At 37.4% G+C, this 26,858-nt stretch overlaps 1 protein-coding gene and 1 pseudogene across 1 annotated transcript; one reads left to right on the forward strand and one right to left on the reverse strand.

Annotated features, from left to right (window-relative positions):
- Positions 1-7,829: 7,829 nt before the first annotated feature.
- Positions 7,830-18,450, forward strand: LOC105034942 (BTB/POZ domain and ankyrin repeat-containing protein NPR1). Its single transcript, XM_010910299.4, has 4 exons — positions 7,830-8,741; positions 9,864-10,614; positions 16,930-17,124; positions 18,093-18,450. The coding sequence occupies exons 1-4, from the start codon at positions 8,187-8,189 to the stop codon at positions 18,353-18,355; spliced, it is 1,764 nt and encodes a 587-aa protein (XP_010908601.1). The 5' UTR covers positions 7,830-8,186; the 3' UTR covers positions 18,356-18,450.
- On the reverse strand, positions 10,645-14,648 carry LOC114913169 (uncharacterized; annotated as a pseudogene).
- Positions 18,451-26,858: the final 8,408 nt, after the last annotated feature.

Raw genomic sequence — 26,858 nt, forward strand, 5'->3', positions numbered from 1 at the left:
CATGACAATGAAACCATAGGAGCACATGGAGAAGGAAAGAGGGAGGAATTGCCTGCCATTTCTGGACAATTTATGCAATTCCATGGACACACAAGAGGGTAGTATGTTCCTACAATTTAATGCTCATTATTCGGTTCCCAAAGGAAGCAATTAATTTTGGGGTGCCCTGTTTGCTCTGGCCAACACCATCAGCATCTCCTTAATTTCTTTTTATACCTCCTTCCCTTGCTTCATTAATAATTGCGTGGCCGCCTTAATAGTTGTATCCATCGCTATCATAATTATAATAATTACAGTGATGACTATATAACGACAATATTGATGATAACAAACAACAGTAATAATCATACTGTTGCTGCTGTACTAACTTATCATAAGCTTGTCACTATGCTTATTATAAGCTCATGAATTTAATTAATTATAGAGGGCCATCCTTCAAGAGGTCCGCTGACCTTGCCCATCTTAAGTGCACTCAGCTACCAACATATGGTGGGGGAGAAATGCCATTAGTGCTGCATGGAATGATGAACAAAAAATCAAAAAAAAAAAAAAAAAGCCTTGAAAACCATTTCCTGCCACTTGAGAGAGTTCTATTTAGTATGCCGTAGATGCATGGTATTGGTCCTACGTAGCATAACTCTCATCTAAAAATTAGGCTTTGCCGGTTGAAAAAAAAAAAAAAGGTAGCAGTACTCTCATCATTATCTTTTGAAAAATTCCCCCACATAAAAGAAAGTCGCCGGTCTCACGGGCGTTGAAACGGATGGGCAAGCTGGCAGCGGCAGACTTGTATCATGGTTTGTATTTAAAATCACAGCCTAACGGTACCTTTTCTCCAGATTATTGAAGATTTTTTGAATTATTCTTGATTCTTTTTCATGGTTGGAAGATGTCCCAATTAATCATGTTCCTCGGAACAATAAAAAGTTATTAATTGTTTAATTCACAACTTGTTCTTTTTAAAAAATTATAAATTATTCAAAAAATTCTCATGGAAACACATATAATAATTATTCTCCTTGGTGCCGGTCACAGCTGTTTTAGCATTGTTTTTTTTTTTTTTTTTTTTTTTTTTTGATGATAATGAGTTAAGGAAAGCCTAACTCCAAATGCATTCATAAAAATACTAGTAGGTACAATAGGTTTATAGTTTAGCAGAAGATAGATTAAGAGGAAGCAGATTTACAGAGGTTTCAGAGGTCTGAAGTACCAGATTTTAAAGCAGGGGGTGGGAATACATAGGCTTTTACAGAAGCTGTTTTAGCATTGTTAAATATTCTTCTCTCCCGCCAGTAAAGATCTCAGCTCAGCAAGCATTCAATTAATTCAAGTCTCTACTCTTCACTGCGCTTCCAACCTGGCTTACCATAAAATTTGTCATTGAAAGCTGTATTACTTTGATGATAATATTAAACAAGTTTTTTCCTTGAGAAGTAGTATAAGAGAAAAGTAGACCGAAGCTAGCCAAGTGCAAGATTTCTATTAAAATCATTGAATCAATATTTAGTGACTTTATCAACTAAACAAATTGGCAATATCACATGATTTTATTCTTTTCTTTTCATTTTTTTAAATTTATAACTATTAAAATTCTTTTTGAACTTTGAGTGAGCCCTTTGAAATTCTCCAATTTTTGATACTTGCCACCAAATGGACTGTTTCCCATTTTCAAGCTTACGATTAAGGAAAATTTGTCGGAACAATTTAGGCTTGATGGTTGGTTTTTCTAAAAGGTTTGAGCTACTGCTAGCTCAAATTTTATCTAAATGATTGGTACAAGAGATTACGAATTCAAATGATGCATAAGAAGTTTAAGATCATTGTATTATGGTAAATAACCTACTTTGGCTGTGCACGAGTCTAGATAGATGTATCAGGTTCTAAGCAAAATTAGACATTTTTAATAATTTTACTTTTTCTTGTATATTTGTATTCAAAATTTCTTGGTCGGAAAGAAACATACAATTGGACACCAAAGGATTGAAAGAAATAAATAAATAAGAAAGCTAACTACCCCATGCTAATCTTTTTTTCTCGATGTGGAAAAATATTAAAAAAAAAAAAAAATACTGAACATGTGATCTATAAGTCAATTGCATATTATAATACATATCACCTAAGGATCACAAGAAGGAAGCATGTTAGGAGATGGTGCAAATTTGTCGGAATCATTGATCGTCCAGCCATAAACATATATTACTTGATACTTGTGCATCTCAAGGGTGGGATGTATAGCTAAGATGGTGTACGATAAACCAATAATTTAATTAATATCTAAATTAATCATTCACCATATGAGATCATACTTTGATAGTTTTTTTTTGACTTTTATTATTTTCTAATAGTAGATGCTGAAAGAGAGACTAAATTTTGGCAGGGTCCATAAAATTTTTACTTATGGTTGACCATAAAATTTTTGCTTATGGTCAGCCAAGCCAAACTATGGAACTTTAGCTCCTTGACTCTTCTCACTAAATGGGAGAGCTCTAAATTGTGAAGCATGTAAATAAGTACGCAAGGAATGTTTGTGATCTCAATTAAAGTCAAGATGGATCTTGCATTCCCGCATTGTGATGTGCTTCCTAAGCTGCAAATGTGTTGGCTAGGACAGTGACTAACCCGGTTATGGACCAATTCACTCACCTTGATATTTAAGATCCATCTCTTTGGTCTAGGTCAGAAAATGCTGTGTTTGAAAACTTGGATTGAAATTGGATCTCAACCCGCATCGACTAAGTCAAACATTAGATGACCAGATCCAACTTAATCCTATCTAACCCGATTCAATTGAACATGAGATTTTAAACTTTCTAACCCCTCTATCACTCTCGCAATTGCCAAGCCATCTATAGTTTATAAGTACTAAGGCTTGTTCTTATTGAAAATACTAGTAGCAACATTTAGATGAGAAGCTCAATTAAATTTGAATCATGCCCTGGTTCATAAAATTAGTGGTAGCAACCTATACAAATAATTTATTTTTCCTTTTCGTTTCCTTCACTTGTTATCCATGCAACTTATTATTCTTCAGTTCCGAACATGGAATAAATAATATACATTTCTTTTTTTTTTCATTGAATATGAGCTAAATCTGATTTAACTCGAACCCAAATCTATTGGGATGGATTTGTGTGATGCTTGATCTGCATCTAACCTGAAGCATCCTATGGGTTTAAAATTTTTCACACTCATGAGCCATGCCCAATTAGCCAATGAATTAGAGTCTTCATCTAAATTCATGATTCAGGAAAAAAAAATAAAGAAAAAAAAGGACTCTCAACCAATGCTCATCTCTGCACATGTAGAAACCAAGATAATCTGATTCAAGAATATGATTTACTCTCCAATCTTTGTCCGTATCCTCTGACAAGAGAGGTGCACGAAGTAGAGATTAATGAAATTAAGGAAGAATATCATATCTTTTGAATGCGGTCTTTCTCTAATAAGAAAAGCTAAAATTCTAGAATCAAATAGGAAAGAAAAAGATAAATTATCAATACAAGAACAGACTATATTTAAAACATAGAAGAAGATGTGATCATATTGGTTATCCTGAGACTTAATTTGTTTGCGGAGAAAATAAGAGTATCAAAATAAATCAGCAACAAAAAAAGAAAAATATTTTTTATGTGATTAAACTAAGTGTAGTTTAGTTAATCTCATACAATTGCCCTTTATCATCTCTCAAAATCACTATTTATCTTTATGTTATATCAGTATACCACATTTCAGAGAAAAAAAAAAATTTATGCCAATTGGAGAATATAATATTCTTTATCCTCTTCCTTATTTTTGTATTGCTTGATTTTGTTGTTATTGTGGAACTATCAAAAGGAAGATTCTGACATCAACCCCATTCCCACCATTAACCATATCTCTTCTCCGGTTTTTAACCAACGGAGGAATCTATGGGCTGGCTTAGTAGTATTCAATATAGACACAATGATTAAAAAAAAAGCAATTAAAAAAAACAAAACATGATGGAACGTCAACCATCAAGTGCACTGCCTCTAGAATCAGCTACATGCTTTGCATGTACCAGCCACCAGCCCACAATCAAAAAGTAAGGCCCGAGAAAGTGAAATATTAACATGTTGGTATAATTGTGTAAAGGATTCTACCTCTTTAAAATCCATATAATTAGAAGATGTATAAATATCTATAGATATTTATTATTTATATTTTTTTAATTATTATTTAGGATAAAAATAAATAATATTTTATACTATATTTTGATTTATAAATAAACTTTTGTTTCTTCAATTTTTATATTTTTTAATTTATTACAATATTTTCTTTCCATCTTCCAATTTGGAGCAAGGCTTACCACTAGTGCGTTATAAATAATTTAGAATTAGATGACTAATATAAATTTATTGATCTATTTTAAAATAAAATTGAATCTGATATGGATTTAAAATAGTCAATACTCAAAATATTCAAATCCTAACTTTAATCATATTTTCTCTCCCCTCTCCTCCTTATAATAATTATACAATCTCCGCTGCCAACCCCTCGACCACCACCTCGCTGCCCCATCCCTCCACCACCACTACCCTATCCTCCTCTCCTCTTCCTTTTCTCTCTCCTTCTTTCATTTTTTCTCGCCCTTTTTATCTTTTCCCTCTCTTTTTACCCTATCCTCCTCTCCTCTTCTTTTTCTCTCTCCTTCTTTCATTTTTTCTCGCCCTTTTTATCTTTTCCCTCTCTTTTGAAAATTTGGATGAAGTTTTCATGATTTGTGCAGGTAAGTGATGGGATAATCGGAGGAAGATAGGTTTGTTCCCACCATTGGTATTGTGAAGGTGGTGAAAAGATTTAAGAGACCAGAAGTATAAGCTTAAAGAGGTGGGACAAAAATGTGTCATTGAGGAATAGGTTATCATCAACATTAACAATATAGTCTTCACTATAAAATGGGTCAGCATGAATTCAAATTTTGAATTGCATTTTCTCTAAAATAAATTCATAAATAAAAATTTTATTTTTTTTAATAAACTTCACTATGATCATATTATGGCTCCATTCTTTTCAAATTCCATAAAAGCTTTAAACACTCACAAGCGGGATTTTTATCTATAGCTAGGAGAAAATTCTGCCATCAAAAAGCCAAAAATGCGCAAATCTTATCTGATTCAAAAATCTAAAACAATTAAAGAGGAGAAAATAGTGATGATTAGTGAAAAACTCTATGCTTATAACTATAATATTTAGAAAACAAAATAGCTACTTTCTCTGCAAAAGTTTGAGATGTTTAACTTTTCTAAACTAGAACTACTAAATCTTTTATTAGAGAAATCAAAACAGAACACTAATATGAGGGTTTTGATCCAAAAGCTTGAAACTTACTTAAAAAAAACTTATAATCCTCCAAATCATGGTGTTAGAGACCAATAATAAATTTTTTAATCTAACATTTCGAATCAAACTCTTTGAAAATTACATGAAAACAAAACTTTACAACCTTCAAACACTTGATTTTAGAAGCACAAAGAACTATTTTTACCTCCAAAAATTAACAAGAATCATGACAAACACTACCTCCAACTTGCAATCTATAACCAAAAATAAAGAGGGAGGGTGAGGGAGAAGGAAAGGAACAAAAATCATATGGGGCAGGCATCATAGTGGATCATATAGGATGGGACTCTTTTTATGCCATGTTTCCTCTTTTTCTTATTTTAAAGCAAAACACAAAAGTCAAATAAGGATAGAACTCCTGCTAATAAAGTTTGTCAATCCCATAAGTTAAAAAAAAAAAAAAAAAAAGATAACTTCACATGCTAGGAAAGATCGTCTAGGAAGAGAGACTATTCATATTCTTCTTTCTTAAGTCTTCCTCATCTTCAAGTTCTTTTCTCCTCCTATAAGCGTGAAAGTGTCAGTTTCTTTTCTAATAATCGGACCAAATACATGCATATAGGTAAATCGATGCATAATTTTTTGAATATAATATTCAGCAATACATAGTATATAGTCAGTTAATAATATGTAGCAAAATATCTATCCGATGTTTCAATACACATTTTTAGATAAATTGATGTATAATTTCTAGAATATAGTACTTACCAGTATATAGTACATAATAAAATAATATATATTTGATGGCTTACTGATACATGCTATAAATATTTTTTAATACGCACCCAATAGCAATCCAATACATACCAATAAATAAATCAATGCATAGTTTCTCGAATATGATATTCACTAGTACATAATATATTTACCAGTTATATACCTAAAAAAATATTCATTCAACATCTAGTATATACCTCCAGATAAATCAATATATAGTTTCTAAAATATGATGCTCATCGGTATACAGAATATAACTAAATGATATACACTTGAGAGCTTATTGATATGTACTATAGATTTTTTTGATATACACCCAGTAATGATCCAATACATACTTACAAATAAATCGATACATAATTTTTCAAACATCGTATTTACCAATACATAGTATATGGCCAATTGATATATACCTAACAAAATATTTATTTGATATTCCAATACACATATCTAGATAAATCAATATATAGTTTATAGAACATGTCACTCAATAGCACGTAATATATGACTAAATGATACATATTTGATAGCTTACTTATACACATTATAAGCTTTTTCATATACATCTAATAAAAATCCAATATATAACTACAAATAAATCAATACATAGTTTTTTGAATAGGATGCTCATCAGTACATAGTATATGGCTAGTTAATATGTATTTAGTAAAATATTCATCCAACATCCCAATACACACCTCTGAATACATCGATATACAATTTTCAAAATATGATGGTTACTAGTAATAGTACATAGTTAAATAATATACAGTGGATGGCTTATTGATATATACTATAAGTTTCTTTGATACATACAATTCGTAGGTATATATTGATCAATACATTATTAGAAAAGGGACCGATGCTTTCATATTCAAGCACGAAGAAGATTTGAGGAAGAAGAAAGGATGCGGATGGTGTATATTTGTAGGCGTTCTTTTTTGGTGTGTTAAGTTTTTTCTTTTTTATTTTTTGAACTTATATAGGATTAACGAATTCCATTAGAAGGGGTTCTATTCTTATTTAGCTTTTTACTTTCTTCTTTAAGATGAGAGAAAAGGAAAATGTGACATAAAAAAAGTCTCATCTCATATGATCCACTATGATGCCTGCTCATATGATTTTATTTGGAGGAAAGAGTGTGAGAAAGAAAAGAAAAAAGAAAGAGAGGAGGAGAAGATGGGGTTGGGGCATCTAGAGGGATGGGGCAGTGAGACAGTGGTTGGAAGGACTGTCGGTAAGAAAGAGTGTTGGGGGAGGAGATGAGATTGGGATTAAAATTTGGATATCATGGTCATTAAATTATTTTAAGTTTATATCAAATTTTATTTTATTTTAAAATAGTTCACTAAATTTATATCAACTATCTTACTCCAAATAATTTGTTACGTCCGCTGGAGGGCTCAATCCCAAATTGAAAGGTTGATGAAAGATATTATAATATAAAAAATATAAAATTCACACTACAATAATTAAAAATATTTTTTAAAATATATAATATTATTTATTTTTTATTTTATTATTTATTATATAACCATTCCTTCTGTTCATGGCAATGCAAGTATCAGTTAATTATATCTTATAATAAATTATAAAAATATTATTACGTTATGAATTATAAAAAATATTTTATAGCTTAATTAAAATTTATCAACAAATTCTGCCAACGCTTGAGAAACTTGGGTCCGCGGCCACCTTAAACTAAAATAATGCAAAGAAGCCGGAAACCAAACAGCGCAGCGTCCTTCACGTCACCCATCCCTACCACCGCCTCGTGACGACATCCCTTGCGTCACCCCTAGACTTCAGCATCTAAACGCGATCAAAAGGTCCCGTCGCCAAATTGCATATCTAAAGGGATAGATTGATGTTGTTAGAGGGATAGATTGATGTGTTTTTAGGGTTTTGGATTGGAAGGATGCTTTCTGAACGGCGGTTTGCGGAAAAGATCGATTATTGGAAGCATCGGATGCGGCAAAATGGGTTTTTTTTGGATTGAAGTCGAGGTATAGCTCGGATCTCGGACCCTAACGAGAGCTTGGCAATGGCATTATAGGTTTTTTTTTTTTAATAATTTTCTTTTTATTTTGTTGGGTTGCCACTGAGTCATGGCGAATCTGGCGGAACCCTCGTCTTCTCTGAGCTTCACCTCCTCTTCCAACCTGTCCAATGGCTCCAGCGTCTACACCGCTCCTCCGCCGGCGCCGGCCGCTGAGGCGGGGGCCAGCCTCGAGGTCGTTAGCCTCGGCAAGCTGAGCTCCAATCTCGAGCGCCTTCTCGCTGACTCCGAATTCGACTACAGCGACGCCGAGATCGTCGTCGAGGGCGCGCCGGTCGGCGTCCACCGATGCATTTTGGCGGCAAGGAGCCGGTTCTTCCTCGACCTCTTCTCCCGTGACGGCGGCCGATGTCGGCCGGAGGGAGGGAAGCCAAGGTACCAGATGAGTGAATTGGTGCCTTGCGGCCGGGTCGGGCGTGAGGCCTTCATGAACTTCTTGAGTTATATTTACACCGGGAAGCTGAAGCCAGCTCCGCCGGAGGTGTCGGTATGTGTAGATCCGATGTGCGCTCATGATGCTTGCTGGCCTGCGGTCAATTTCGTGGTGGAGTTGATGAATGCATCGTCTGTGTTTCAGATTCCAGAGATGGTCTCTCTTTTACAGGTTTCTTAGTTGAGAGCTCTAATATTCTTATGCTATTTCTATGTTGCACGCACTGGTTAATTTCCGAGAGAATTTACTTTTTATAAGTACTTTTTGGACATTATATGATAGAACTAATTGCAAGTTAGAATTTTTTTTTTTTTTTTGCTTTTTAGAAGTTATGAGTTTCTGATTCTTAGTGGTAGCTCTATTGATTAGGTAAGAGATCTCCCAATTCAGTGTTGCTTTATCATTTGGGAACATATCTACATGAATTTTGAAGGATTTATAATATCCATTGGCATGAACATATTTTTTAACCATATTGAATACTTTCCCATAGATTCTACATGTTCTTCACTGTTAGTTCCCCACTCCCAGTATGTATTGATGTGCAGAAAAATGGAGTTCTACTGAGATCGGTCAAATTGTGCGTAACCTGACATGCTAGTTTCATACGTTTTGAGTGGATGTTAGTCATGTTGAGGGAGGATGTTGTGATTTCGGTTGACTTTTGCATCCAAGAAAAAAACTAGAAATAGCATGAGAAAACTCTCTGATTTCAAAATTTAATACTTTATATAGTCCAAAAAAAGGATATGATCATGCCATTATACTTTAAAATTACTGCCGCGTAAGTATAGGAAGTAACTTTTTGTTATTTGACTGTTTTAAACTGGTACCACTTTGTTAGAAAATGCTCTCTCTCTTTTTAGAATGAGGTGGCTGAGATTTTCTATGGACTTATATATCGATTTTCTGTGAAGCCCATTATATATGATATCATTTATATGCCACTCTAGACCAACATTTGTTTATTCTGGACTCAGTTTTGGACGCCCTTATAACAAATAAATTGTAATCCGTTCATCTTCCCACCAAATCAGTCTATTGTTTTATACTCAAATTTCTCATATTGATGTTAACCCGACAAATGCTTTTCAAATGAGTACCAATGGTCAATTGAATGTAAAGTTTTTTCATACACCACTCTAAATTCTAAACTAGCATGTTCTGTTTCATGAATTAGGTCATAATATTCTTTATACTAGAGATATTGTTTTCATTTCTTTTTTGATAAAATATCATGATAGCCTTTGTATTAAGACTGTTTTCCTGACTTGTTGTTATGTATCCATACAGCGGCGCCTTCTCAACTTTGTTGAGAAGGCTTTTGTGGAAGATGTAATCCCTATTCTCTTGGTTGCCTTCCACTCACAGCTTAGTCAGTTGCTCAGTCACTGTATGAAAAGAGTGGCAAGATCCGATCTTGACAATATCTCTCTTCAGAAGGAGCTACCGCAAGAAGTTGCTGAGGAGATTAAATTGATCCGCCACAAAGCCCAGACTGATGAACCTAATTCCTTGACTGTTGACCCTGTCCTTGAGAAAAGAATAAGAAGAATCCACAGGGCTCTGGATTCTGATGATGTGGAACTTGTAAAGTTGCTTCTTAGCGAGTCAGATACCACTTTAGATGATGCCAATGCTCTACACTATGCAGCTGCCTACTGTGATTCCAAAGTTGTGGCAGAGTTGTTAGAAATGGGGTCAGCTAATGTGAATCTAAGGAACAATAGAGGATATACACCCCTCCATGTGGCTGCCATGCGAAAGGAGCCAGCTGTCATTGTGTCTCTTCTCACCAAAGGAGCATCTGCATCAGAAACAACAGCTGATGGGCAGAATGCTGCTATGATCTGTAGGAGGCTAACCAGGGCCAAAGACTACAATACAAACACTCAGCAGGGTCAAGAGTCAAATAAAGACAGAATATGCATCGATATTCTGGAGAGAGAGATGAGGAGGAATCCAATGGCTGGTGAAGACTCAGTCACATCACCATTATTGGGTGATAACCTTCACATGAAGCTTCTGTACCTGGAAAACAGAGGTGAGTTTTTTGTTTTTTCTTCAACTTTTCTGCCCTTTTAATTACTATTGCTTTTGTTTTCATTTATCATTTTATTTAAAAAATTGTTTCACAGTTACCAACAGATGTGATTATATAAATGATTTAGATGCCATTTGTTTTTTGAATTTCTGAATTCCTGTTTGTAAAAAAATAATAATATAGCAGTGTAGATGGTCTCTGTCTTTGATGTTAATCTCCCAAGAAAGTCAACTGTGAGATTATTTTCATCCCTCCGATGTTCTTAGTTGGTATATTGACAAGGATTTGTCAAATCTGCCATTTGACTGAAATTGGGTGGTTGGTGTCATTTTCTAGATTGGTAAAAAAATGCTGCTGAAATTTTTCGTAATCTAGCACAAAATGTCAGGTACTTGCAATTATTTTAAGATACTTTTTAACCAAAAAAAAACATTGTATTTGTTTGCATGTATCTATGCTCAAGAATGCATAGAACTTCAACAGATCTGTGGACATGAACTTTGAGCCTCATGACACATTTCTTTATGATAAATAGCTAAATTTAGTTTTTTAAGCTATGACAGCACTGTTGATTTGCCACCTGCAGTTAAGGTTATGAACATTAACAAAATTTGCTAGTAATGCTGCACAAGTTGCAATGATGAAGCAGACCAGCATGTATGACCTGACTCTGTCCTTATCTTTCTGACTAGTTGTGAAGATTTTCGTGATCTAGGTATCTAGACCTTGGAAGTTGCATGCTTACTAGATTGATATTACTACTACAATCAAGAATTCTGAAACTGGTACCGAGCCCCGTACTGGTTCCAGTGCGGTACGGTATGGTACCGTATACCGTACCATACCATATGTCAGTATGCAATGGTGTACCGATTCGATACCGGTATGCCAATCAATTCTTTTTTATTTTTTTCTGTTGAATTTGATTTAATTTTTTTTATTATTTTTTAAATTACTTTATATCCAAATTAATGTTTATTTAAGTCATATAACAATTCTACCATCAAAAAAAAAAAAAGAAGTCTAAAGGATTAAAACAATGCAATAATACCAATAAATATATCTCAAATGTAAATTACAAAGAATAATATGCTAACCTCAGGATCTTTGCTGATCTAATATCTCGTCGAATGTCTGTGTGGCTCGTAAATATCCAGATCATCCACATACTCCGGAGGAATATCAATCCATCCCTCTAACCAAGTAGCACTGTAATCCTGAATATTTATCCCGTAAGATATCCTCTCTGGATTATAAGACATAGCAGATCTCTCACTCATCTGACTCTGAGAGGTATCCTCAGGATGATGGTATGGTTGTGGAGGCTCCCATCCAAATATGCCAGTAGCAAAATCCGATCCATAAGGTACTTCGGGTGCATAGAATAGTAGCCATTGGAAGTTGATGTCTCGAATACACCATATCCATATGGATCATAAACTGCCTGCGGGTCATAGGATCCATAGTACGAGGATGATCCAAATACATTCATGAATCTTACTCCATGTGCAAGGTCATCTGTAGCTATATCATGCACTGAACAATCTCTGGGAGGCCGTCGCCTATATGAGATCATCTCTTCGCGGGGTCTATCGGATCATCCACCATGGTCTCTATCTTGTGTGACATGTATACATTGAGACTCACCAGTAAATCGAATACCATCCTGTAGCTATATCTCATGAATAGTAGTTTCGTATCCTCCAGTCCTTTCCTGATCATCAGATCCATTACTGCTACCATCACTCTCACTGCCGTTGGTCTCTGAATCTGAGTCAACTGACTCCTGCACTCTTGAGGATGCTGCAAGTGTCGTTTCTTTTTCTTTGCCTTTCCGAGCTCCCTTGGTACCTCTCTGTGATCGACCTCGTCTCAGCATTCCTCACTCAAACATGTGGCTGGATGACTCGAACATGGAGTCACGTGATGAATGATTCCTCTGTGATTCCTTAGATTGTGGCTGATCAGCTGAAACTCTGTGAAATATTTCTATCTGCCCACTGTTTTGGATTCACTTTGATCTCGCTAGCTACCACACTGACTGGTCATGGAGGGGATCCTAGCTCATTAAGTTCTAACTCCTGTCGCTGGCCTGCAAGTCATCCAATCATCGGATTCTCATCATCAATGGCATAATCATCTATCGTCGGATCCGTATATTTTAGCTGTACTTCATCCTAGACATATTTTAGCCTCAATCTCAAATATACATAAACAAGATCGTTGAGGTTCTTCTATGTCAAATGATTTTTCTGTTTGCTGTGGATAAGAATGAAAGTCGATCAATTGCGTTCACACCCACTAGAAAAGACTATCTGGGAAAGAATGCAGATGGCCACACTTTTCAAATATGGTGCGGACTATCCAAAATGGATCTACCATTCAACTGTCAGAAAATTAAACAAAAATATATATCAGATTTTATAATATTAGTAGGCATGTAATATCAACAAATTCTTCACTATTGATATATAATTTACCTAGATTCATCTTCTTTTTGCTTACGACAGTCGATGAGACTTAGAAGCTGTCTGTCTCCTCCCTAAATTATTTCGTCTGTGAAAAATATATTCATTTTAGTAACAAATATATTATTAAGTTAAATGATCGCATCTTAATTGATCAAATGTACCTCTTGCAGACACATAAATGCGATTTCGGGATCGGGCATCATCTTATATGTAACATTACGGAGAGCAGTGAGAAGTTCATTATCCATATCTATCCTAGATATGCTGTACTGGAATCTCGGATTCAAATAGTAAGTTGAAAATAAATTCTACAAATGATTAAGTAAACTTATACTAGTATAAGAAAAAAAATTTTCAGATGATTCTTGAATTCATGCTTATCAGCTAGATGCAAATCCTTACCCATCTGATAGTCCCAGCGGTGCTCAATGATGTTGATGTATTTCCGAACATAGTTGGAATCTATCTCATTGATCAGTTGCTTTATCCTCTCCATCATGTGATACAAGAAGCCTATCTGGGGGTATCTCTCGCTGTCCACAATGCGAAGCACTTCATATAATGGTTTGATAATCTTCACTATCTTATCAGTCCGTTGCTAGAATAACTGACTGGTCATCAAGTTCTCCAGATGACTTTCCTCAATGTCGGCCCTCGTATATCTACTCTCTTGCCACTCGGCACTGACAAACATCTGGCGCAAGGCTGCTTTTTTCTGTAGAAAATTATCAAGTGCTATGTAGTTTGTAGCAAACCGTGTGATATCCGATCTCAAGATCTCTCCTCAATATATTTTTACATCAATGATAGCACCCATATATAATTGTATATAAATTTAGTAATAGACTGGGCTGTATCCACTACTTGTTGCACTCTATGAAGCTTCCCAATATTCATCAACATGAGGTCAATGCAATGTGCAGCACATGGTGTCCAGTAAATATGCGATTGCTGCTCCATCAGCAACTCACCAGCGGCCTTATATTACGATCTATTATCTGTGATAATCTACACGACATTCTGCTCTCTAACTGAATCAATCACCTTCTCCATCAGTCCAAAGATGTATGTGGCATCGTGCACTCTATCTGAAGCATCAATTGATTTATGAAAAAATATTTTCCATCATAATATATCAAAAAATTTATGATACTCTATCTAATAGGACCAGTCCAACCATCACACATCACCGTTAGTCCGTATATGGACCATTTACTCTTACAAGAAGAGATTCATCTCTCTAATTCTTCTTTATTACTATCAAAAAGCTGACCATGGATATCTCTGAGTGCTGGAGGATCTACACTGGGGTCGGCAGCTTGTATGGCTAAAATAATAGACCAATAGTAAGTATTGCCCGCTACATTTGCTGGAATATGGCTAAATTAAAATCATGATCCAATAGCTCGTTACATATTCTTCTTCTTATCCTTCTTCAGTATAGTATCAATCATCTGCTGTTTTAAATTTTTGCTAGAAAAAGTATGTGGATCCAAATCATAAATGGTGGCTCCTGCTGAAATAGCTCTATCGAATCTCCTACTGTCAAAAGCTCCCAGCATAGATGAAATACCCCTCCTGCCTCTACCGACTGGCTCCCTGACAGAGATGGTCCTCCTGAACTCAGACTCTCCTTTAACAGTCGCAGAATTGAACCTTGATTCATAGAATGACTGTCCAAATCGCTCTCTATATCTGACCATCTCCTCCAGCCTGTACTGATCATCCAAACTTGTCTGAATGGCAGTCTCAATTTCTGCCTCTTCATCATATGGAGTAGAGACTTCTTTTGACTCTATGGAATGATAGAAAGGTGGCTCTCTAGCTCGATGGTCCATTTCTGCCCTCTTCTTCTTTGTTCTCTCTTTCGCTGCTTTCTGGTCAGCGAAGTATTTCTTTATAAGCTGTCGAACCTCCTGTGGATATTTCCGTCACATGGCCACATCTCAATAACCACTAGTCAAATACTGTTTCAACCTAGTCATCCCTCCTTTAAACTCTATGTCGCACCATTTGCATCTCCAATGGTGCCGAGCTGAGAGTACCTCACCATGCTCCCAGTCAATGTCACGCTTTGGATCCTTCTTCTTACTCATTTCTGCAAGTTTAACAAAATACGATAGTCTAATAATTTTTTATTTTTATTTTTTTTAATTATTTAATTTTTTTAATATATATATTTAAAAAAATAATTAACAAAAATTAATAATTTTAGTATCATCATATAGATCGTCTAATGATCTACAACATATAATGAAATCATACAAAAATCATAAATTTTGACATGATTTTTTCTTATTTTTCTACTTTTTAATGGTTATTGGCCAAAAAAAGATGAAAAATAAAATATTTGGTGACAGAACGAAGGATTATCTTGCTTCTGGTCGAAATTTGTTGCCTCGTTAAAGGAGTTGTAGAATTTTTCTAGGATTTCTTTTTTTTTTTTTTTGGGACGTTGTTCGCACGTCAAAGCCTGAGACTCAGGATTGCTCTCGGGCTTCTCAAGAGCTCTCAAGCTGAGGCTACTAAATAATTGGTAGCCCAGCTTCATGGAGGAGATAAAACCAACACCCCCACCCCAGGCCCCCCTTCCCCGTCCCCCACATGGGCATGTCGGTGCGGCTCGGTTCACACTCGAATCAAGTCGAATTGAGTGGAATCGAGCAAAATCTCTCAGTTTTGCGCGGTTCGACAGTGAATCGTATCAAATCGGTCCGGTTCGACGTGGTTTGCTTGATTTACTGAAAAAGAGGGGTCCGATTCGGTTCGGTACGTCCCATACCGGCTGGTTTGAGCCGGTATGAAAAACCTTGACCACAACAATATCATGCACAACATGCACCTGCTCACCAGAGAGAGAGAGAGAGGAGGGACTCCACCACAGATATTGGAGTTGCTAGATAGAAAGTGCCATGTTGGCAAATTTTGTAGCATGTGCTACATTCTGGAGAAAACAAAAAGTTATTAAATCTTCACTTTGAAGTAATAATGCCTTGTGATCCTCTGAAATGAAAGTGAAGAGTCCTACATCTTAATTTCTTTTCTTCCTTGACAGGTCTCCTTTCAGTTCTGTAAGAGTTGGGTCTTAGGTAGGAGCACTTGAAAACATGGGAAACATGTCCTAATAACTAAACTACTATTCAGTTCTGTTTTTTGATTTGATGTTTCTGTACAATTATGTGTGTACAAACAATATTTGCATTAATAAACGGCACTCTTAACTGCTGGCTTATTAGTCACACCATCTGATTTCTGAGTGAACTACTTCTTGGATGTGTGAGCATGGATTTTGTTAAATTTTTGTTGGGAGCCTGGTCAGCTAAGAAGTTGTTCGGTCATTTTGTCTACATCAATGGCATTTGACAGCATATTAAGGTCGAAAAACTCCTCATTGTGATAAAGATTTAGGCTCTCAACTGTTCTACTTGTGCATATTTTTGCAGTGTCTTGATATATCAGATGTATGTCTTTGTGACTATCATCTACTGATTTCCAATGTGGAAGCTATTTTTGTGCGCTTCAGTTCTTTTTCTGTTTCCGAGATTCTCCACTTTACAATAGGAAAAGGCAAATAAACTAGGAGATGAAACGGAAGTAGACAGGGAGAAGTAGAACGTGTTTTTGGGGCTCAAACATTTATTATGAGGTTGTTAATTTTCATACCTGAGCTTTTATTTATTGACTCAGATTGCTACATTCGCTAAAACTAGTAGGGGAACTAACAGTTTTTGAAACAGCATATGCAAAGCCTGAAAGTTTTAGTCAATTAGTTGCGTTATATAAATTTCAATTTCATATTATATCGTCTGTATGATTACTGACATTGATCAATCCACCTGTTTAGTTGCGTTTGCAAGATTATTTTTCCCTACTGAAGCCAAGGTAGCCATGGAAATTGCACAAGCAGAGACAACATCAGAATTCATGGGACTTTTGGCATCAAGGAACTCAAGTAACCTGAGGGAGGTAGATCTGAATGAGACACCTATAATGCAAAACAAACGACTACGTTCGAGGGTTGATGCCCTTGTTAAAACAGGTAAGTTTGATTTAGTTGTTTCTCTCACCAACTGTCATTTTCATTATAGTTAGAAGTTCTGAACTTTGAGTCAATCTTTGTATTTGCTGGGCCTTGTTTGTCTGCATGGAGTTAAAATTCAAATCCTGCACAGATGTTCCCACCTATCTATAGAAACCATTCTTTCTTGTTTAGCTTCACCTGAGTATTTACCAAGGCCTTCAAAGCAGCTACTGACTTCCAGCAGGAAAAAAGATGGAAAGAGTTAAAAAAGGAACCCATGCGGGCCCCCACCCTGAAAAAGGGGAAAAAACACACACACATCCCTTGGCATCAAGATCTCAAACAGAATACTAGCACAAAAGAGCTTTGCTGAGTATTCAAATGGCAGATATTCTGCCTGTGGTTAAAATATTTGGGAGTCATTCTATCAATTTGGACTAAACTTTGGTGACTTCTTGGAGTTTTATTTTCTTATTCTATAATTTTTCATAATCTCTGATTTATAGTTTGTCCTGCCTTGTCAATGTTCTCTACATGTTGAAGCTTGTGAACCAACCTTCTAGTACATCCTTGTGTTCAGTCTACTGAAGTACATTCCTTAGTTACTTTCTGCAATTTTATGGTTTGAAACTTTGAATCTTTTTCATTTTATATGACAGCTCTGATTCTATGTACTGTGCTCACTGATTCCAATAAAAGAATTCAACACAGAACCCTGGGCTTGTCATGCTTTACCTACTGCATAATGAATTTGGTTGAATGAACTCCACTATTCAAATTTCATTTGAGGAAGTTCACAGTCCCACTATCTGACTTAAAGACCACCATACATCCCTACTTTATACCATATCTCATACCGTAGTATAACAACTCAACATTTGTGTAATTAAAGTTATAAGACATTGCAACTTCATTGAAATTATGGTCAGTTTTTATAACTCATAAGGTCTTGATAATTGATTGAGCGTTGCATGTGTGCTTGACAGTGGAGCTGGGCAGGCGCTTTTTTCCACACTGTTCACAAGTGCTGGATAAGTTTCTGGAAGAAGATTTGCCTGATCTGCTCTACCTCCAGAAGGGAACACCTGATGAGCAAAAGATCAAGAAGATGCGCTACTGTGAGCTTAAAGAGGATGTTCGGAAGGCTTTCAAGAAGGACAAGGCTGACAGTGCACGCTCATGGCTGTCTTCTTCATCATCATCATCCTCGCCCAAGGGTCATACAAGGCATTCCAAGTCTGTAAGATAATGAAGTTGTAGAGTCCTTATGGTACATGTACCATAGATGTTCAGAAGATAAAAAAGGCATATATATATATATATATATATATATATATATATATATATATATATATATATATATATATATATATATATGCAAAATATTTTTGACATGAGAGTGTTTTATCTTTCTGAAAATCTAAATTATCAGGAGTTTTTCCTGCTGCCAAAAGATCTCCTCGAGCATTTCTTTCGCGCTTCTTGTTTTGGCCTTCAAATGGCATTGTTATTAATTATTTTGATATCAGAACCGGAGACATGCTTCCTTCCTGATGATGGCATGGTATCTCATAATTCTGTATTAACTTCATGCACTGTGAGATCATTGGTTGTAAGTTATATAGAGTCCAATCACAAGCTTATTTTTGTAGTTCTTTTACCCTCTCCCATCTCATTTGATATGATTTTTTTTTTTTTTTTTGTTGTTTTATTCTTAAGCCTGCTTGGCCCTTAATGTTTTCAAGGAACATGTTTTCTTTCTTTATTTGCAGGTAAGTGTGGTAGGCAAAGGACTCTTTGAAATAGTTTTAGGTGGCCTATCGCTTGCGGGCTATCTGGGTGCCTTTTCCGAAGATGGAGACTGGTGGGCAAGTGTTTGATGATGTAGTGGATGATTCCTGAAGGTATTCGCTTGTGAATTTTGTTCTTCTTTGTTCGGCCTCTCTGGCTCCTGTGGTCCACTTCATTTTTTGGTCCCTTGGCCTCACCTGTTTCAAATGACTCGATATCAAGAATCTGTTTATTAAACATTCTCTTTTGTCATCAATATTAGGAGTCTGTTTATTATTCTAAATAAATAAGGGGCATAAAAGATTAAAAGAAAAAACTGAAGAAGGCGAAAAGTTTGGAACTTCTTATTAGTTTTTAAATCCATTAGCATACGGCACTTTTTTAGGGAAGATTAACATCTATCATTTTTTCAAGAATTTTTGTGTTGAATAGATGGCAGTCTATAATGTATATTTGACAATTCTACATGCAGGCCCAAGGAGAAGATCAATTTGTATATTATATCATATAGATTTTTAGAAGTTTTTCAATTAAAATTCTATCTATTACTCTGAATATATCTTCAATCTATGCAGTACAGAAGATGAAGGTATTTAGGGCTTCTTAATTCTCCAGAAATATCCACATGAAATTTTCTAAGAGAAGATTAATAGATGGCTTTAGCTTAAGAATTTGTTTTGCTAAATAGATAACAGGTTTTCAAAATTTTGGTTGGGATGTTCATACGTGAAGTTACATATTTCAAATAGGATTTGTGATCTCATAAATTTAACAATTTATCATCACTTGTTAGTCTTATATAAAATTAGTCAAATGGGATTTATCATCATTTATAATATAATAAATATAACATTCATAATTCTTACATAAAACCAATCAAATGAGATTTATCATCATTTATAATATTATAGAAGTTAGAGTAGGATGAAGAGGTTAGAGGTAAGATTTATCATCATTTAACAGGTGGCCCTGTTGGTACACTTGGCAACCTCTATGTACAATTAGCAACGTTATATGAACTTCCATATATACTGGGCAATATTATGTGTAACTTTCACATGTACTTGACAACATGATTTGTAATTCCTGCTGAAAAGATCAATTTTTATACTATATAATATAAATTTATTTTTCTTCTTCTTGATTTATATATATATTTATATTTTTTTTAATAATTTTTTTATTTGAAAATAAAAATAAAAAAAAATGATCCGACCTGTCAATCTAATTTATATTTCGTTTGCTATAAATAAATTTAGATTTAAATTAAATAAATTTATATTGTAAATAGATCGATCTATTTAATCTATTTATTATTTGGATCGTGTTTAAATTTTAAGTTTTTAATCTGTTTAATTTATTTAATTTGTATAATTTTTAAATCGGGCCGGATTAGCTACTATTTTTTAGGCCATTTAAAACTATAAATAGATTGAGTAATAGGTTCTCCGGCCTCTCCCACAGTCCCACTCGACATGCTGTTTTCCTAATTCCCGTGTTCTTACCTATCCCAAATTCTCATAACCCAGCCCCATGTCCCGATTATGGTTCTCTTCCCCTCCCTTTCTTTCTTCTTTGCACCATCCCCATTCTAGGAAAAATATCCTCCCTTTCTTTCTTCTTTGCACCATCCCCATTCTAGGAAAAATATTGAGGAGCTCGACCACAAGCTATAGGGGCTTGCTGGAGGCGAAGGAACTGGAGGTTCGGAGGCTTTCCTTCTTCTTTGCGCCTCCACCATTCTGGAGATAATGCGGAGATAATGCTAAAGAGCTCGACCACAGGCCACGGGGGTTTGCCGGAGGTGAAGGAGGCTAAGGAGGCAGTTAGGATTTCTCTTCCCCTCCTTTTCTTATTCTTTGCGCCGCCGCCATTCAGGAAATAGTGCTTTCCTTCTTCTTTGCGCCTCCACCATTCTGGAGATAATGCGGAGATAATGCTAAAGAGCTCGACCACAGGCCACGGGGGTTTGCCGGAGGTGAAGGAGGCTAAGGAGGTAGTTAGGATTTCTCTTCCCCTCCTTTTTTCTTATTCTTTGCGCCGCCGCCATTCAGGAAATAGTGCCAACTTCTGAGGCCATGGAGTTCGAGGCACAGGAGCTTATTGGAGCCGGTCAAGGATAGAGCCAGAGATGGAGAGGCGGTCGGATGGAGATGCGGTCGAGAGCATGGAGAGGGCGGAAGGCGGTCGAACGGAGATGCGGTCGAGACAACGGTGAGGGCGGAGATGAGGCGGTCGGGTGGAGATGCAGCGAGCAGGCTTTTTTTTTCATGGTCTTTTTGTAGAAAAAATAGGTGGTAAACGAGTTGGATTTTATTTTTTTTTAAACGGATCGTAAATGAATCGTAAACATGTCAGATCGGTCATCTATTTTTATCTATTTATTAAACAAACTGTATTCAAATTTTAAAATCTGATTTATTTAATAAATAGATCAGATTCAAAATCAAAATTTTTTTACTTGATCCATATCTAATCCGATCTATTTATACTCGATCCGATTACCACCCCTATTTGCAAGTCTTTCTCTGCTGGCTTTTATTTTGATCTGAGTTTTTCTCTAGAGTGGGCTCATCACCTGGTGAGGATTCGCTCAGTTCTTGCAAGTTCATACAACTAGGGAACTAATGTTGTAGTCGCATTTATTTGTCATTATGGAAAGTCTCCTAAGCATTTGTTAATCAGAGTATAATTTTTTCGCCCAACTCTCAAATAATTAGAAAAATTTATTTAAAAATGTATAATTAGAAAGCAACCCATGTAGTCCTCGTGAATGCTACTCTACGGATATAGCCAGGCACTCTAACAACAAAAATGCTGGAGACTTCGAGCAACATGGCTTACACTTTTTGCTTTAATTCCTTTTTGCATTTCAAAGGAGATGCTAATAGACTTTTTGATTGATTTTGGTGTTTGGCCAGAAATACTCAAAACAAATATGGAGAACATGGTGCCTAATCTCCTAGCTCATTTGTCTGACATGCATCAAATCAAGTAACAATGCTACCCAAATTACTCTTTGATCAAAAGTGTTACCCAACTTACCGAGAAAGGCTATGAATATTGTATGAGTGTGGCAACCGGGGGGAGCCACATTATGCATACCTCCCTATCTGGAGTGAAGGGCATCTTGAATAGGCAACATCTATATGAGGCAGGAAGGATGACAATTATAGCCGATTCATTGGATATCTGATCCGAATGGGGGAAGATTTTATCCGATGCAATTAGAATTCGGGCCAGATATGTATTCTTAAAAAAAAAAAATCAAAGTACGTTTGGATCAAAAATAGAAAATAATATGCTCCGTCTCAAAATTGATCTAATATAATTTTAATCTAATTTTTTTTTTTCAAAATTATAATTATTTTATAATATTTATACGATGAGTTTTTTATCTGATCTGATCCAACCTCTCTTATCTATTCAATCTGATACAATCCGCACCTCTACTTAACCTATTTGACCCGATCCGAAAAGGATATGAGATGGATATGTGTAAGGAGATTTTAATTATAATCGGATACAGATATTGGCCAATCATACTCGTTGCTGACTATCTAATCATTAAGGATGATTCTGTTATTGTTATCAAGTGGATCCAAGACCCAGGACATCTAGGGTTCACCTACTTTTGCATAATATTTGGAAGATCTCGAGGGAATATGTCTTTCTAGGTGTTAAGCATATTTACTATGAGGCAAACAAGATGGTGGACTAGGTCACCTCTTATGTAGCAGAGCATTCAAAGTATGATAGATTGACATAACATCGATTGTTTTACATGATATTTTATTTTTAGATATATTTATACAAAATCTCTTCATCTTATAATAAAAAAAAAAGCATGAGTGAATTTAAGTTAAATCCTGTGACCATTAGGTACCCGAGAAATCTGACTAAGGATAAAGTTTTTTCTTTCTTTTTTTTATTTATTTTTTAAAAATATTCTTAGATAATTTATTCAACAATCTCTTTAATATAATTTTAATTACTAGCTTATAACACCATGCCATGCATGGAATAAGATTTTTCTTGAAAAAATATTTTATTTTATTAATTTATTAATATCTATTCTGTATGTATTTCAAAAATAATTAATATATAAAAAAATATATTTTGTACATAGTGTTGATTATAAGCTATTTTTATTTTTTTTAAATTTGAGTTTTCCGATCTTGTTTTTTTTCCAAATCTTTATTTTTTTTAGACAATAGGTGCTATTTCTAATTTAAATTTTTTTATATATTATTATTGAAAAGTTGGAGAAATACTCAAACTCAGCTGATTTATGTTGGACTCATTCAGATACACATATATCTTTTTTTGCTTTTCTTTTATTTATTTTTTTCTTAAAAAAAGTGCATCTATGGTGGTCTATTTATTTGCTTAGTCACCGTATGTGCACACTTTTTTCATATGAAATTAGTCTAAATATTTAAAAAATTTTATTGCTGATATTTTATGAATATAAAAATAAAACTGGTAATGCAACATGATGTTCACTATATTAATGTATTAATTTTAATTATTATTATAAAATATTATAATATGTTTATCTATAGTTCTATCAAATTTGATAAGTTTAAAATCTTTCTAGTTCAATATTAACATTTTCAAATTCTAATTTCTAATCTATTAATGTTATTTTAAAAAAAAAAATAATGATATTTGATGCTAATAAGTAACAGTAAATACTAACACTTTGTCTAAGGCATGCATATATATATATATATATATATATATATATATATTGTTAGAATTTGACGTCTCGAGATTCAGCCCACATTGAGCCCACAGCAAGGTTTGCGGTGAAAAATGGAGTCCAACGAGATCAAGATCACCCAAAATGGAGCTCGTATGGAGGAGATACCAGCTTTTGAAGTTGGCACGAGATTCGAGACGGTGGAGGACCATCGGTGACCGGCAGTGGGTGGCAGCGGCACGGCCGCAGGCGGTGGCGCGCGGGATGCACGACCCAGGCCCACGCGGGATGCGCGACCCATGCGGGCGGGCGTCCCAGGCTGGGCGCGGCCCAACCGAGCGCGCGGCCCAGCCCCACGCGGGCCCGCGCGCAGGCGCGGCCTGCTGGCCCTTTGCCCCGATCCACCATGGACCGGGCGGTCCACGACTGGGCTGTGGACCGCGTGGGCATTTCCCACGCGTTTCTTGCGGTCCACGGCACTATTTCGTGGACCGGAGTGCGATCTGAGGGCTTGGGTGGCTCCCGGTCTTGATCCGACGGTCTAGGGATTATCTGGCTTTGTTTAGGACTCCTAATCCATCTCTAATCAAGTTTTCAACCCTTTAAAAGGCCTGATCGGTAACAGAGAGAGGGGTGGTTCGGATTCTTGCATCGTACGAAGCCCGTACGAACCCGATTGAAGAGAGAGAGGCGGAAGCGCTTAGAGAGAAGGAGCAGGAGGCTCCTGGACAGCGGTCGTCAGGCACTTCAGGGGTTCGGGGGGTCTTCCAAGAGAGAGAGAGCTTTTGTGAGGGAAACTTCTAGTGAGAGAGAATTGGGTGTACAAGGGTTGAGGGTGAGGTCTCCTCTTGTAAAATTTCTTTTTGATAGTGAAGTTTGCATGCCCCGTGGAGGCGGGCCCTTTTGTGGCTGATCCACATATTTTGATTGTTTTTCTTTTGTTTTGTTTCTTCATTCTTCCTGCTGCATCGCGTGATACTGAAAAGATCTTGGGAGATGGTGTCCTGGCCAGACATCCACCCAACAAGTGGTATCAGAGCAAGGCGGTACAAGGATGCAGATTGCAGTGGTGGTGAGCAAGACTGAAAATAGAGAAGACAGGGATAATCAAGATGGAGATCAACAAGTTTGATGGTAAGAGCAATTTCTCCTTGTGGCAGGCAAGGGTGAAGGACGTGCTCATCCAACAAGGGTTGATCGATGCTCTCTTGTGCGATGAGAAGCCGACTACCATGGAGGTGCGGGATTGGAAACGGCTACAGATGCAGGCGGTGAGTACCATCCGCATGTACCTGACGGATGAGGTAGTGATCCATGTGCTGAGCGAGACTTTCCCGACGATGCTGTGGTCGAAGCTCGAGGAGTTGTACATGGCGAAGTCTCTCACCAACACACTTTTTCTCTGGAGGCAGTTTTACCAATTGCAGATGACTGAGGGACAGAGCGTGCAGGAGCATCTCAGCCACTTCCAAAAGATCCTCACCGACCTCCTCAACATTGGCGAGAATGTTGAGGAGAAGACCAGGGTGCTGGTTTTGCTGGCGTCGCTTCTCCCTTTGTACGAGTCCTTGGTGACTGCTCTTCTAGTGGGGAAGAGCACTATCAAGATGGATGAGGTCATCGCGGTGATACTCCAGACTAAGGTTCTCAGGAGGGAGAACCCAGCTTCGAGCTCAGGTGGCGGTAGCTTAGCTTTGGTGGCTTCTAGAAGAGCAGGAGGTGGTAGACGGAGCGACAGGAGATCGCAACGAGGGCGGTCTAAGTCCAGGAGGGACTTGAGCAAAATCAGGTGTTACCGGTGTGAGGAGCTGGGGCATCTAGCCAGAGATTGCCCTCAACTTAAAAATCGGACGGTGGCTGCTATAGCGACGGCCAGCAGTGATTTAGATGGAGATGTCTTGGAGATATCTGACGAGGTATCTACTTCTTCCCAGCAGTGGATATTAGATTCTGCATGCCTCTATCATATATGTTGCAGAGAGGAGCAGCTTGACTCCCTGGAGAACAGTGAGGGCACTGTATATCTGCCGGATGGATCGAGCTGTGCGATCAGAGGCATTGGGACGGTTAGCTGGAGGATACATGATGGTGCAGTGAGGAGATTGGGGGAGGTCCGATACATACCCAATTTCAGATGGAATCTTATCTCACTTAGCAGACTGGATTCAAGAGGCTACAGGACGGTAGCTGATGGAGGAATTCTGAGGGTGTTATGCGGCGATATGATTGTACTGGAGGGGAAGAAAGGGAGCATAGGACATTATTATCTGGCGGGGAGCTCAGAGCGAGGTGGAGCTTCGGGAGCCAGGTGGAGCTCAGAGCGAGGTGGAGCTCCAGGAGGCGGATCGGGCACGAGACAGGAGACTCGGAAGGACGAGAGGCGACGTCGCAAGGTGAGATTCCTATTGCCGCAGGACGATACCCCGAGCAGGTCTCAGATCAGGAGGAGCACAGCATACGACGGAGATGGAATGGAGCAGCCTGGCTCGACTCCCATGTTTGCCCATCCATGATCAGTAGGCGATTGCCCCAGGGCATGGGGGCGAGGAGATCCAGAAGCTCTCGGAGTTTGGAGGAGACCGAATATCGAGTCGAAGTGAAGATTGTTAGAATTTGACACCTCGAGATTCAGCCTACATTGAGCCCACAGCGAGGTTCGCGGCAAAAAATAGAGTCCAACGAGATCAAGATCACCTGAAACGGAGCTCGGATGGAGGAGCTACGAGCTTTTGAAATCGACACGATATTTGAGGCGACGGAGGACCACCGGCGACCGGCGGCGGGCGGCAGCGGCGCGACCGCAAGCTGCGGCGTGCGGGACACGCAACCCATGCGGGCGGGCGGCCCAGCCGGGCACGCGGCCCAGGCGAGCCCGCAGCCTAGCCCCACGCGGGCCCGCGCGCAGGCGCGGCCTGCTGGCCCTTTGCCCCGGTCTACCGTGGACCGAGCAGTCCACGGCTGGGCCTGTGGACCGCGTGGGCGTTTCTCATGCTTTTCTCGCGGTCCACGGCACTATTCCATGGACCGGAGTGCGATCTGAGGGCGTGGGTGTCTCCCGATCTTGATCCGACGGTCCAGGGGTTATCTGGCTTTGTTTAAGACTCCTAATCCATCTCTAATCAAGTTTTTAACCCTTTAAAAGGGCCTGATCGGTAACAGAGAGAGGGCTGGTTCAGATTCTTGCACCGTACGAAGCCCGTACGAACCCAATTGAAGAGAGAGAGGTGGAAGCATTTAGAGAGAAGGAGCAGGAGGC

This window comes from Elaeis guineensis, chromosome 6 (assembly GCF_000442705.2).
Source record: "Elaeis guineensis isolate ETL-2024a chromosome 6, EG11, whole genome shotgun sequence".
NCBI lineage: Eukaryota > Viridiplantae > Streptophyta > Magnoliopsida > Arecales > Arecaceae > Elaeis > Elaeis guineensis.